This window comes from Urocitellus parryii, chromosome 2, assembly GCF_045843805.1.
Source record: "Urocitellus parryii isolate mUroPar1 chromosome 2, mUroPar1.hap1, whole genome shotgun sequence".
NCBI lineage: Eukaryota > Metazoa > Chordata > Mammalia > Rodentia > Sciuridae > Urocitellus > Urocitellus parryii.
The window spans coordinates 80988547-81004169 of NC_135532.1; the positions used below are offsets into that span (position 1 = coordinate 80988547).

At 33.0% G+C, this 15623-nt stretch overlaps 1 protein-coding gene across 3 annotated transcripts in view; it reads right to left on the reverse strand.

The window, feature by feature from the left end:
- Micu2 (mitochondrial calcium uptake 2) overlaps nt 1-15623 on the reverse strand; it is a 109520-nt gene that overhangs the window by 25586 nt on the left and 68311 nt on the right. For 2 of the 3 annotated variants that reach the window (XM_026394915.2, XM_026394917.2), the window contains 3 exons: nt 14444-14491; nt 13307-13389; nt 622-687 (listed from right to left, as the gene is read on the reverse strand). In XM_026394915.2, the coding sequence (XP_026250700.1) occupies nt 622-687; nt 13307-13389; nt 14444-14491 (197 nt within the window). The remainder of the gene's footprint in view (nt 1-621; nt 688-13306; nt 13390-14443; nt 14492-15623) is intronic. The other variant, XM_026394916.2, reaches the window with a different exon arrangement.

Genomic DNA, 15623 nt, shown 5'->3' on the forward strand with positions numbered 1-15623 from the left:
ATCCTGAGCAAGTGTGTCAATAACCTTAGAAATACTTATACCTTTTGAATCAGCAACTATGTTTCTGTACACACACAAACACATATGTAATGGTGTAATTATGGGATTATTTATTTAGTATTATTTTAATATGCAAAGATGAATACATGTTAAATGTTTTCCAAAAGAGGATTGAAACTGCTATACCTATACAACAAAGTAAATATAGCTATTAAAAAGAATGAGATATCTAGATATATTAATAGAAAAAGAAAAGTGTGGAGCAATGTATAGCATGCTACTGCTTTTATAAACATGAAAAACAGATATAGATCTATTTATTAAACTAATTTTACATATGTGGTTTATATGCATAAAATTTCTCTTGAGGAATACACAAGAAATTTATAGTACTCTTCTCCTTAGGAAGAACTGGGCAGAAAGGGGCAGAGGGAATACTGCTCTATTTATATATTCTTGTGTACCTTTTGGAGTTAGGACCATGTTAATATAGCATAACTATTTAAAATATTATTATTTACAACTTATCAACTATTTGTGAATACTTATTTGAACAACACAAGAGAGCAACTACTATAAATATTGTCTGTTTGTAAATATTTAGATTATGAATGTACATACCTGACAGTCTATTTCATTAGTTTTCATTGTCTTTAAGTCATCTTGTTTACTTATGATCTTCTGTAGCTAAAAAGATTGCAAACATGATTTTACATATGTATTTACTGGATTTTTCAAAACAATCTAAAAAAATGGATAAGTTGTTATTATAAAATATATACTAGCTATTTGTTAAATATTAATTAAAATACTTTTTAATAAGACATTTTTGACCATGTAGGAATCAAAGGAGAAAAATGGATAACAAAAACATGAGCATTTATTAGTAATAATTTTCTTCTAAGAAAGCTAGCTTACTTAATAGATACATGTTCTAAAGTCAGCAGTTATTAAAAAAAATGTCAAGATTATCTAGTACTACTTTCAAGAGAATTTCTATTCATAACAATATTTTATATCACTGATACTTTATAGCCACATTTTCAAGTATATATCTCTTAAAAAGCTATATATGTAGGGGTAGGAGGGATAGTAGAATGAACCAGACATTATTACCTTATGTACATTTACACTTTACGAATGGTGGGATTCTACATCGTGTGTAACCAGAAGAATGAGATATTATACTTCATTATATATATATCAAAGTGCATTCTACTACTGTCATGTATAACTAATTAAAACAAGTAAAAAAAATAAAAAGCGAAATGTAAACATATATAATATATATATTTTCTCAAACACACACAGTGTGTTTTTCCTTCTCCTTTTATGTACTTACAAAGCATTAAGACATTTTTATTAATTATAAAGTCATAAAAAAAGCCTTGAAACTGAGTACATTAAAAAACCCACCTACCTTTCAGAATCATTTGTATAAATCTTCATATGGAAAGCAAATTAAAAAAAAAAAAGATTTAAAAAAATCAGATGCAGACAAAATCCCTAACTATGAATTCAAATCAATTAGGAGACAAATTTTCCCTTAGGTTATTTAAGTTATTAAATTGCTGCAATTAAATTCCAAATTATCTCAAATTTAGCCACCTAATTATACTTGTTTTAGCCAAATGCTTTATGTTCAGTTTTCTAAATCTTTTACCCATTTGTAAACGCTCCCTTCCTACTTAAGTAGTTTAGGGAAAGGAATGGAAAAACTATATTTGTTTCACTGTTTTTTAAGTTGACAATCAAATGATTTAACACTAAGTTCAATACCCCAATATTTCTCCTTCTACTTACTGCTCCTACTTCTTTTTGAAGTTTTGCTATGCAAAATTTCAAATACAAAGTGAACAGAATTTTATAATAAACCATATATAATTATAACTCGGCTTCAGTGATTATCAATACATTCTTGGTTTATCTATACTTCTACCCACTTTGTTCCTTTCAGTTATTTTACACTCTTCAGAAAAAAATTAGAGATACTAAAATATACAAATCTTAAGCCATATAATTTTCATAGTTTTGTGTGTCTTTTTCCAATTAATCCTTTCTCCCTGTATCCCCATGAAGGCAGTTCTGATTTTGCTTCTTCCTAAATTAGCTTCACCTAGTTTAGAAATTCAAGTTAGTGGAATCACATACTACATATTATTTTGTGTCTGTCTTCTTTCATTCAGCATCATGGTCTTCAGATTCATCCTTGTTGTTCATTTATCAGTAGTTTATTTTGATTCACTGTTAAGCTGTATTACATTGTAAGTTCATTTACCTGTTGACAGGTGTTTGTGTTGTCTTCATGTTTTGGCTACTGTGCATCAAAGTGCTATAAATGTTCTTCGACAACTAAGCTGAACTTTCTCTTGGATAAATACTAACAGGGTAACAGGTCTGTTTAACTTTATAAGAAACTGCCAAACTTTTTTCCAAAGTGATTTTCAGTTCCTTCACATCCTTGTTATTTGTTATGATCATTTTGGTTAAGACTAATTTATCAGTTTCATTTTATTGCTTTTAGGGACAGGGATGTAGCTTAGTGGTGGAAAACTAGCCTAGCATGTTAGAGACCCTAGTTTTCATCCCTAGAACTGCAAAAACCAAATTACCCCCAAAACAAACAAACTCTGCCTCCCCTAGAACATAAAGATATTTCTGTTTTTACCCAAAAGCTTAGTAGTTTTAGTTTTTTGGATTAGATCTAGATTCTGTATCAAATATATTTTTACATAGGCTAATTTTTTCATATGTATTTGTTGAAAAACATTTCTTTCCCAATTTACTGATTTGGTGCCTTTGTTGAAAATTAAGTGACCATGACCTATAGACTTTATTCCACTTATCTACTTATCTGCCCTTAGGACAGTAGTACAGTGTCACTGATTATCACCATATCTTCATAAGTCTTGAAGTCAGCTAGTGGGAGTTATACAGCATGTTCATATTTTATTTTAAAATATTTATTTTTAGTTGTAGTTGGACACAATACCTTTATTTTACTTATTTATTTTTATATGGTGCTGAGTATCGAACCCAGGACCTTGCACATGCTAGGCGAGCATTCTACTGTTGAGCCACAACTCCAGCCCTCCAACATGTTCTTATCAATATTATTTGTTTTAGGCCCTCTATGTTTATATATATCTTTGAAATCACTTTGTCAACATCTACTTTAAAAAAAAAAAAAAGCCTGCTGGGATTTTGCTTGGAAAGTTTAATGTATAGACTAATTTGGGAGGAAATGACATCTTCACATCAAATCTTCTAATCTATTAACATGCTATGTATCTTTCTTTCTTTAGGCTTCCTTGAGTTTCTATCAGCAACATCTGAAGTTTTCAATGCATTTTTTTTGTTAATTTGTTTCTAATTATTTTTGATATTTGATATTCTACTCAATTAAGAACTGGTCTTATTTTCGTATTCTTTTTTTTGTGTGTGTGTGGTACTGGGGATTGAATCCAGAGCCTTGTGCATGCACTCTACCAACTGAGTTATATTCCCAGCCCCAAAATCAATCTTAATTTAATTTTCTGACTCTTTGCCACTAGTGTATGGAAATATATTTAATTTCTACATACTAATCTATCCTGAGATCTTTCTAAATTCAGTTATAGTTTGAGAAGTCTTTGACTTTTTTTTGTTGGTTTATTAGAATTTCCTTAAGGTTCTACCTCTCTTTCTAATCTTTAAACCTAACATTTTTTTTTTCTTGAATTGCTTTTATTTCTAGAACTTCCAGTAATGTGTTGAGAAAAGAGGTAAACAAAGAGCGAGGTGTGGTGGCACACGCGTGTAATCCCAGTGGCTCATGAGACTGAGGCAGAAGGATCATGAGTTCAAAGCCAGCCTCAGCAAAAGTGAGGTGCCAAGCAACTCAGTGAGACCCTGTCTCTAAATAAAATACAAAATAGGGCTGGAGATGTAGTTCAGTCGTCGAGTGCCCCTGAGTTCAATTATTGGTACTCCCCCCAAATCTTTGCCTTATTCCTACTCTTAAGGAATAAGTATTTCACCCTGTGGTATATAATCTCATTTAGTCAGTGCTGGGGATTGAAGCTAGGGCTTGTGTATGCTGTACTTACTGAGCTATAATGCTAGCTCCTCATTAAACTTTTTATAAATGCTATCAGATTTAGGAAGTTCTCTTCTGTTTCTCCTTCACTGAGTTTTATCATAAAAGGGTTTATTTTGTCAAATGCTTTGTGCATTAACATGACCTTACTGGTATTTCCTTTATTCTGTTAATATGTTGTACTGCACTGTTTTCTCAACCATTAAACTCATTTAATACTCCTTGTATAAATCTCACTTATTATATTTTTTTATATAGTATTGGATTAGATTTTCTCTGTAAAGTATTTTTATACTTTTGTTCATGAAGAAAAATGGTACACAATTTACTTTTCTTGTTAGGTCTTTGCCAAAATTCAATTATCAGAGATATACTGGTCTTATAACACGAGAAGAAGTTTTCTTTTCTTGTGAATTTTCAATTTGGCACTACATCTTTTTTAAATGACTGACAGATGTTACCAATGAAACCATCTGGACATGAACATTTCTTTTTTTTAATAATTTTTTTTTGTAATTGTAGATGGGCAGAATGCTTTTATTTTATTGTTTATTTTTATGTGCTGCTGAGGACTGAACCCAGTGCCTCACGCATGCTAGGCAAGCACTCTGCCTCTGAGCTACAGCCCCAGCCCACTGAACATTTCTTTCATAATAAATTTGATTTCTTTGACAAAGACTATTCAGACTTAGATTTCATCACTAATTAGTTTTGTTTTATGAGGCATTTGTTCATTTCATCTGAGCTATCAAACTTATAGGCATGAAAGAATTAATTGTAATAGTTTATAATACTACATTTTGAACCTATTGCTATCTGTAGAATTTGTGGCATTATCTCCTTTTTAACTTTATTTTGTATTTTATTTAGAGACACGGTCTCACTGAATTGCTTAGCACCTTATTTTTGCTGAGGCTGGCTTTGAACTTGTGATCCTCTGGCCTTAGCCTCCCATCCTCCTGCCTCAGCCTCCCAAGCCACTGAGATTATAGGCATGCGCCACAGTGCCCGGCTCCTTTTTTACTCTCAATGGTAATCTGGATCCTTCTCTTCCTCCACGTTTTTGATAGTAAAATTTATCATATAAATAACAATTTAAAAATGATATTATTCATAAAATACTAATTACAAATTTTTATAGAAAGTTCAAAATGTTTTGCTTTTATAAGATATTTAATGTAGTTGTTACAATCATTAATCTTATTGTCAAATAGTTATAAACAAAATAAAACAAAAAGGCAAATAGAATTACTTTGTTGAAATAGAAAAAATTTCCCCTTGGTACTAGGGATTAAAACTGAGGTCACTTTACTATTGAGCTATATCCCAGCCTTTATTTTTTATTTTGACATAGGGTCTCACTAAATGTCTCAAACTTGTGTTTCTCCTGCCTCAGCCTCCCCAGTTGCTGGGATTACAAGAGTGCTGAAATAAGAGTTTTTAAGGAAGTTTATTCCAACACGGTAGAAATTCAGAGCAGCAAAAGGTCTGTTCTATCCAAGTGGATTCTGTCCTAGATAAATCTTGCCATGGCAGATCTTTCTATAACATTTCAGTCTGGACTCAAAGTGAGGGTTCCTTCGAGGTTCTTTGTGTACTATGAAGAGTATAGTGTTGTACACTCAGTTCTGTACTAAATTTCCATTAGAAAAAGCATATAAAGATTTTCCTCTACAGACCTAGGTCAAAAGGTCTCTCTGATCTCCTATGGGTTTTTTTTTAAAAAATTTTCTTTTAGTTGTAATTAGACACAATACCTTTCTTTTGATTATTTATTTTTATGTAGCACTTAGAATAGAACCTAGTGCCTTGCTACTGTTGAGCCACAACCCCAGCCCCTCCTAAGGTTCTTTTTAAAATGGTGGTACATGACACTGATTCAAGATGATAAGCTACCAAGTGTCTACTATGTGATCAGTGTTCTTCTGGGAAAACAGTGGTAAATGATAGATAATGTATATGCTCCCACTGAACTTACATTCTAATAGGCTAGAGAAAATAAACAAGCAAACAAAGTCACTTCAGATAACCTCAAGTGCTATGACTAAAATAAAATAAATGCAGGGTAACTGGATTGAGAGATTGCGGAGGAGGGGTTACTGTTAGACTGATTTATTCCAGGTATTTTTCCTGAGGGGATGACATTGGGGCTGAGATATGAATGATTAAAAACTATTAAAGGAGTGGGTAAAGGAAGAAAATGTTTCTGGTGGAAATAGGGGTGTTATGTTAGACAAACAAAAAGATGACGAAGTTGTTATATGGAAGTTATAAAAGATTCAGGAGGGTATCTATTTGTAAATACAAATTCTGAATGATTTAGAAAGTACTGCCAAATTGACTACTTAAATTTGTGTTGGTTTTATTTTCAATTTCAGGCTGAAAATGAAGTATGTAGAGTTTAATCTCTGGAATAAGATACAAAATCAAGAAGAATAAATTCTACTGAGGGTTTTTATATTATTTAGTAATAACTCTAGCAGATATATTTAGCATGATAAAATTATAAAACACCATCATATTAAGAATATAGACTTTCCTACCCCAAAGGACCACCTAAGGAACAATTTATAACTGTGAATAGACTTGTCTCTAATCTAATTTTGTTTAGAGAAGCTGCATTTAAACCCTGGCACTCATCCCACATAAGCAGATGAACCATCATCTATCAAGGTAAATATTAAATGGTTAACTACTACTGGCTTTGATCACTGTCAGCTATGTTTATTATTACCTGACAGAGAAAAATTCATGCAGATTGCTATTATTTTATGAGTTCTTGGGATAAAGAAGTAAGCAATACACGTGCAATGTAGTTTTTAGATGCGGATATTAATAAAATATATATGTAACCACAAAATACAAAAATAACAAACTGAGGCAGTTTGTATTTTAGGACTATATCATGGGACTTTGCATTAATATATTATTTTCACATTTGCTGTTCAAATCACTTTGTTACATTTATTCTGTGTGTGTGTGTGTGTGTGTGTGTGTGTTTTGGTACTAAGGATTGGAGCCAGGGTGCTTAACCACTGAGCAACATCCCCAGACCTTTTTTATATTTTATTTAGAGACAGGGGTCTGAGTTGCTAAGTATCTTGCTAAGTTGCTGAGGCTGGCTTTGAACTCACAATCAATTTGCCTGCCTCAGCCTCCCAAGCCACCGGGATTATAGGCACACACCACTGCGCCCAGCTTCCATTTATGTTTTGAGTATTAAAGTAGTTCTTATGACTATTTTTGGCATTTATGGTGTGGAACACACAAGTAAAATTTACGGGGGAAGCATTCAGAATTATTAAAAAACCCCTGTTCTTTATGCTTTTCTGATCTGAAATGAAGAGTTTCTTTCAAAAACATTTCAAATATAAGGTGCTACATATTTAATTTACTAATATAAGGATTATGGAAATGAGATCACTATTCAAGTAACTAATATGAATGTAATTTTCTTCTCAATGCTTAAAAAAAACCCCTGACATACATATCATACTCTATGAGTTATCAAGCTTAGTGTTTCATTTCTATGATCAGCAAAAAGAACCTTTTACAGGCTTACAAGATTGACTTTCATAATTTTAAACTTAAAAAAAAAATCAGTGATGTAGCCTAACATATTATTTTCTTGTTTTCTTAATTATGAGCTGTTCCTGAGATTTTTCAAACATTTAGGGAGAAACCAGCCATGTTCAGAAACTGTTCTATAACTGTATTAAACTGTTATGTAAAAAAAGGTTTTGAAAAATCTTAAAGTAGGTATGAGCAGATGCAGAAGCTATACACTAAGGAAAGACGGTGTACTAAAAAGGCACACTAACATTGCTGTGTGAATATGGAAACAACATACCCTCTACTGCCTTTTTTTTTTTCTTCAGTTTAATGTTTAGTACCTTTTTTATCTATAGGCTTACGACTGGGCCTCCTCTTCCCACCAAAACATCTGTAAAGTGCATCAAAACTGTGGTTTTAGTTAAGTATGGCAGTAATATCTGGGGCTCTGCCAAGTCCACTTTATAAAATTACCTCTAATTTTATTAGTCTGTGGATATAAGATTTCGCTCCCTAGGCCTGTCTTTCTCAGGAATAAAACCAGAAAGCTCACCCAAGTCTAGGGAAATTAATGGTACGTGCAAATTCTAACAGGTTAATTAACCTAAAAGAATCTCACCTTTATGCATTATGATCTTTCCATATGAATTACCTCTACCTGAATAATGTAAAAAATCTGTTTCTTGTCCCTGAAGCCCTGAGATAACTAGAAAGTAATGGTACTGGTATTTCAGGTTCAGCTTGTGCAAACACATCTTTTTCCTTAGACTTAACTTAAATAACTCCCTTTAATTATTAGATATTGCAAAAGAGTATTTTTTATCTATAGCTACCAGTTTTGCACTTCCATTCACTCCTCTTCAGCTCTTTGTTTCTTGGTATTCATCCCTACCACTCTTTTTGAAATGATTTTGTAATGCTTCCTACTGACCTACAAAATTTAAGGGGTTCTCTACTCAGTCTCTATCCTATTAAGCCACTTTTAAAAGAGTTTAGTTTAAAAAAATTTTTTTTAAAGTTGTAGTTGGACACAATACCTTCGTTTTATTTGTTTATTTTTATGTGGTACTGAAGATTGAACCCTAAAAAGAATTTGTTTTTAAACACCCCCCCTTTTTTTTTTTTACTCTTTTCTTTCCAAGATTTGATTACCGTCACTCTGCTTACTATTTTGTTCCTTGTCGATTTCATTTCTTTGCTTTTCAACCTCAGCTTGAACCTTGTAAATGAAATTGTTCCAGGACTGGTCTTACTCTTTTTCATTGAACATTCTCTCATTTTGAGGCCATATAGTCTGATGATTTAATTACCACCTCTATGAAAATGTTTCCCAGTCCTGGCTGAATTCTTGGTGAATCTCCAGTCAGTCAACTATATTTGTTTCTCTATAGGGATGTCCTACTAGTTTATCAAACTTAACATTTCCAAGTTCAGAGTTAAGATCTTTCTCAACCCAGTCTTTCTCTGAATTCTCCTTCAAATGAGGCAGGCAGACATTGAGGAAAGAGCAGAATTCTAAAACTGGATGCCCTGGTTTCAAATTATGGCTGTAATATTGACTGCATATCAATTTGCTCATCTTTATTTTGTGTATGTCAGATACAACCAATCCTTAATCAAGTACGACTCTTCTCTTTGATCAATGAGTGCTATCATTATTCCTAGTAGGTAGTCTGGGAAAAGGATTGCCTACTAATTTTGCTTTTCCCCTCATTAATCTAAATGGAAGCCAGGTCCTACAGAAGCTATTCCATAATAAATCCTGATTGTATTTCATCCTTCCCAAAGTTGTAAACTCTACTATTTCAATAGCATAGGGAGGCTCCTTGCCTTCAATCTCATCTAACTCATTTTCCATACTGCAGCCAGAGATGGCTTTTGGAAGACTGTGATTAACTCTTAATTGTTAAAATATTAACAAAAGTGTGATTAACTCTTTATTGTTAAGTCTGTAATAACTTACTGCTGGTTTTTCCTGACAGTAAGTTCACATAAGAGATCCTACTCCTTAGGTATAAACAGCTGAAAGAGGTTCACACTTTAGCTATGCTGTACAACAGCAGCAATGCTGCTACAAAAGTTTCAAATTTTGTAACACTAAAGTCTCCAAGAGAATATAAATAAATAATAATAATGTTCTTTTTAATCACTCTTCATATTTTTCTGCTTTCTTCAGCATGAATGCAATTGAATTCAAAGATAAACTTATGTCTGTCTAGTATTTCCTTTCCTCCTTACTTTTTGAGTATTATTTTTTTTTACTTGTAGTTCTGAGTAAAAGCCATAATATCTGAAAATTCTTGGTTCTTTCCATTTAGTCTACTCATATATGTATATTCAACCCTTGGAGGAATTCTAGGCTGCTTTTGATAGGATAAACTTTATTCACTCTGCTTCTTTAGCAATATCTACATTTGCTAGCATTTGCTCACACTGACTTTCTAATGAAACAAATATTTTCACAACCACATCTCTTACATATATATTTTTTAATACATTCATATATTCTTCAAGTAGTTAAATAGTATGGTTTTCTCTATAGCCTTCTACTAAATTTAACTTCTACCACTTTGAGAAAATGAATTCTGTAATAAGATTACTACCTTTTTGGGGGGACTGGGGCCGTAGCTCAGTGGTAGAGGACTTGCCTCGCATGTGTGAGGCTCTGGGTTCAATCCTCAGTAAAAATAAAATAAATAAATAAAGTTATTTTGTCCATCTACAACTAAAATTATATATATATATATATATATATATATATATATATATATATATATAAAAAACTACCTTCTTATCTGAATAGTACAGTGAAACTTCATATATCCAGAGGTATATTTCATGTAACTTCAATCCACTGGAATTTCTTAAGCTTTCTTTCTTAAGCTGCAAACCCAGGAGTACAAAAATCTTTTCAGCATTTAGAATGGTTGTCATAAAGGACATGTAATAAAATTTGTGTAAAAAATTTTCTCAGTCTATAATCTTGAAGCAGTGCTGACCAAAAGAAATATAAGTTTTCTAATATAAGTTTTCCTATACTACAGAGGAAGGATTCCAAGTTCAAAGCCAGCCCCAGCAATTTAGCAAGGCCATAAGCAACTTAGTGAGACCCTGTCTCTAAATAAAAAGTTAAAAAATAAAGGGTTGGGGATGTGGCTCAGTGGTTAAGTGTCCCCGTAAGCCCCAGTACCATTCCCTCTGAAAAAAAAAAAAAAAAGAAAAGAAAGTAAAACAAACAAAAGGGTGAAACTAATTAATTCAGATTATTATTTCATCAAATATTAATATAAAAACAAGAATATTTTACATTTCTTTCCTCCTCCTTCCAAAGCTAATATATATTTTATATTTATAGGATGTCTCAATTCAGATTTCCACTGGAAAAACTTAAATCTTTATTTAGATTTTATAAAATTTACAATTGAAAAAGTAGATTCACATACCCAACTTGTTTCATACTAAGTTTCCCAATAACTAAAGTAAATGTCAGTGTTTCAATTTAAATTTTAAATTAATTAAAAAATTAAAAACTCAACTCTCTCAGCCATACTAGCTTCATTTAAAAGGCTCTGTGCATTTAAAGCTGTTGGCTAATCTCAAGCAGGTTTGCACTCTGGCTCCTGGAAGTTAAGCTTAATATTTGTGTAAGTTTTGTGTTTGCACACCAATTATGCTTACTGAATTTGCCATTATAATATTGCTCTTATAATAGTTGATTTTATTATTACTGTAAAATAATATGTTTTTCTGGAAACACTAGAAAGTTAGAGGCAGAACTTAATATTTGGAGACATTGAGACATTGGATTTCTTTTGTGACCTACACCAGAGTAGGGCTGGGATGTAGCTCAGTGGCAAAGTGTTTGCCTCACATTCGCAAAGCCCTGGGTTTGGTATCCCCTAACTCCTGTTCCAACCCCCCCCAAAACCCCAAAAACCCAAAACCAAAAAAAACAAAGCCCCAAACCACCTGATACTTAACACAAACCAGAAGAGCCTGAAATGAAAGTATTAAGCAGAGAGACTATAATTTTTTTTGAAGAGTGATATAAACTCCAAATAAATAAAATTAAGTCTCTTAAGTCTGGCAAGGCTCTATGTTAGAGAAGCACAGCATTATTATCTGGCCCTGCCTGACCACTCTGCAGTGCCAAAGAACATGCTGAGATTTCTGCACCTGGTCCTGTTCTAGGGGGCAACACTGTGCTTCACTGAGTTTATGTTTCTTGGTTAAATATGAAAGTTCTGTGTCTATTTTTCAATCCTTCCCTTGTCCCACCTCTGTGTGTGTGTGTGCATAAGAGGCATTTTAGTTTCTTCCTATCTGTAGCCCAATCTTAAGTAAAACAACTACTTACATTTCTGAGAAATGAGACTGAAGAGAGGTATTACTTTTCTTTCTTTCTTTTTTTTTTTTTTTTTTGTGTGGTGCTGGGGATTGAACCCAGGGCCTTGTACAGGCAAGGCAAGCACTCTATATCCTGAGTGCTTAACTGAGCTATATCCCCAGTCCTGAAGAGAGGTATTTCTTGAACATTATAGTTGTGTGATAAAGGTACATTGCTACAAAAGTGCTTCTAATTGGTTAGGGTAAGATTATACAGGCAGGAAAAAAATATAGGAGTCTACATTCAGATTGATTTGCATTACAGTTACACATAAAAATGAAATTCATTGTGATATATTCGTATGTGCATACAGCATAATTTGGTCAGAATGCAGTTCCTACCCTTTCCTATTTCTTCTCTCTCTCCCTCAATCCCCTTTAACCACTTCAGTATTCTCCTATTTTCGTGAGATTTCTTTTGTTAAAATTCCTTATGCATATGAGAGAAAATATTCATATTTTCTTGACTATCTGAATATGGCTTATTTCACACATCATGATGTTCTCCAGTTCTACCCATTCACTGGCAAATAATATAATTTAATTATTCTTTATGGTGGAGGCAATCTCCATTCTGTATGTATACTAGATTTTCTTTATCTTTTTATCTATTAAGGGAGACACCTTGGCTGGTTCAGTAAGTTGGCTACTATAAATTGAGCTGTTGTATATATTGGTATGCATGTAACACTTTAGTATGCTGATTTATGTCTTTTGGATAAATACCAACAAGTGGAATGGCTGGGTCATATGGTCAGTCCATTCCTAGTCATTTGAGGAATTTCTATACTGCTTTCCAAAGTAGTTGTACAAATTTGCAGTACTATCAACAATGTATGAGTGTACCTTTTTCCCCCTATCCTCTCCAGCAATGAGTGGGATGACTTCAAATTAAAATGCTTCTGTACAACAAAGGAAACAATTAAAAGAGTGTGAAGAGAGCATCCAAACAATGAGAGATCTTTGCACCTCCTTCTCATATAGGGCATTAATATCCAGAATACATTACAGAATTCAACACGGAAAAAAAAAACAACCCAAATCAATAAAGGGGCAAATGAACTAAAACAGACCTTTCCCAAAAGAAGAAATGCAAATGGCCAACAAATACATGAAAAAACATTCAACATTCTTAGTGTAGTTTTGATTTGCATTTCTCTGACTGCTAAGATTTCATCTCATCCAGTTAGAGTGGCAACCATAATTTTGATTATTTTAGAAATGAAAAATTATTATACAAGTATCAAGTGTTTTATGAAAATCTAAAATAACTAGCAGCTATTTACTTACCTTAAAAAACTCCTTTTTCTCAATCATCTCATTGCCATCTGCATCTAGCATTTTAAAAGCAACATGAAACCCAGTATGAGGTTCTGCAATGAAGTAAAAATGAGTAATTATGTAAATGTTGGTGAAATGCAAGCTATTTGCAGATAATGCTCAAATCTGAAACAAGCCACCTGAGACTATATGAGTAAGTGCTTAAACTGAGAAAACAATGTACTCTTTCTCAATTTTCAAAGGTGGATATTTGGTGTGAAGGCTTTCCCCCTGCTTTGTCTAGCACTTTTTTCTTGGGCGCTTCTGCTCCACAGCTCTGCCCTTCAATGCAAAATTAACTGAGAACTTTATTTTGTTAGCTTATGTATTTATTAAGGATTTATTTATCTATTTGTTTATTATTACTTACTTATATATTAAGAATATAAGAACTTTATTTCTTATATTCTTATATTTTCTTGGCTATATTACTAATGATGATTACTTCTCTTTCTCAGAGTAGTTTAAAAAAAATCTTTTAACTTTGTAATCCTTTCAAACTTAAAGAAATATTGTAAAGATAGTAGAAGAGTCCTCACAGATTTGCCACCCAGCTTTTTCTAAAGCCAACATCTCACATAACCATAGCACATTTATCAAGATAAAGAAATTAATATTGATATGCCATATGAAATAAACTAAAGACTTTATTTGAATTTCATGTTGCCCCGTTCCCCATACTTATGCTACTTTTCTACTCTAGGATCAAATACCATGCTGCATGTAGTTGTCATTTGTCCTTACTCTTCTCCATCTGCAGAAGTTTCTCATTCTTTCTCTGTTCTCTATGACCTTCACACTTTAAGTACTGGTCAGGAATTTTATATGTAATGCCAGGTGAAGGTTTTTAATGTTCACAAGTGAAGGTTAACTACGACTCATGTGTTCAACAAGGCTTCTATTTAGGAAATAAAGTTCTGGGATGCCATGGTGCACGGGAGGTAGAAGGGATAATCTAATATAGTGTTTACATTTTGTAGATATAGAAGCTAAAGTTAATGCACCAGTATTTTTTAATGATTAAGACATAAATGTCAAACTTCAAAAATACTGTTTGGTAAGAAGAGAGAATTCACAAGATTGCTGTAAAAATTATGGGATACTTACTAGTGAGGATTGTAAGCAAGAAAAGATACTCAGTATACGAAATTAGCCCTGAAAGACAGAAAGTAAAAACATACTAAGAAACACATTTTAGATGGTTTAATAGTATCCTCATGGAGGTGTTAATAATGAAACTTCACCTAAGTAAACAACAACAACAACAACAACAAGACTCCCATAATTTTTACTTTAACTCTCCTAGACATAGAGGAAAATTTTTATAATAGAGTTGAAATACAGTCCTCCTGCTTGGAGTGGGGGGGAAAGACCTGTTTTATCAAGTTACTAGTACAGAGGATGTGAGAACTGTCAAGCAGTGCTCAATTAAACACTATTTCTGAGTATGTCTATGATGGTGCTTCTGGTTGATATGAGCATATGATTAAATTGGTAGATTCAGTACAGTAGCCTGCCCTCCCACATATGGGTGGGCATTATTTAATCTGTTCAACAAAAAAACAGAGGAAGAAAGAATTCAGCTTTTTCTCTCCTAAGCTCAGACTGAGGTTTACACTATAGATTCCCCTGATTCTCAAATCTCTTGGCTTGGACTAAGTTACACATCCAGCTGTCCCAGGATGACTCTATTTTTTTCCCCTTTAGAGGTAGGTGTTGATTGGCCTAAGTCAATCACTCATTCTTATAATGCAGAAACAGGTAAGTAGCTCTGGCCCAAGCTAGTGAGCTGGGTACGTTAGCCTGGTGCCAGGGCCTGGTTTCGGCACAGGCCATGATCTAAGATGGGTCACTCAGAGGTTACCATAGATTTCTGTTGAGAATGCTAGATCACTGACTTATGTAAGAAAGTTCCTAAACTTAGGAATGTTGAGGAGATGAAAAGAGTACCTGAAAACTGCCACAAAGCCAGCATTTCAAAAAGGAGAATGTAGTCATTTTTTAATTGGCAGGCCTGAATAATGTTTTCACATTTGTCCTATAGTTTCCAGCATTATAAGAAATTTTGATGATTACATGTCCTCCATATAATTTTACACGTTTCTCTAACTTCTCTATTTCCTACAAACTGACACTTAGATCCAGAGGTGTGCTGAGATTCAGGTTTTTTTTTTTAAATATATTTTTTAGTTGCCAATGGATCTTTTATTTTATTTATTTATATGCGGTGCTGAGGATCAAACCCAGAGCCTCACATATGCCAGGCAAGTGCTCTACCCCTAAGCCA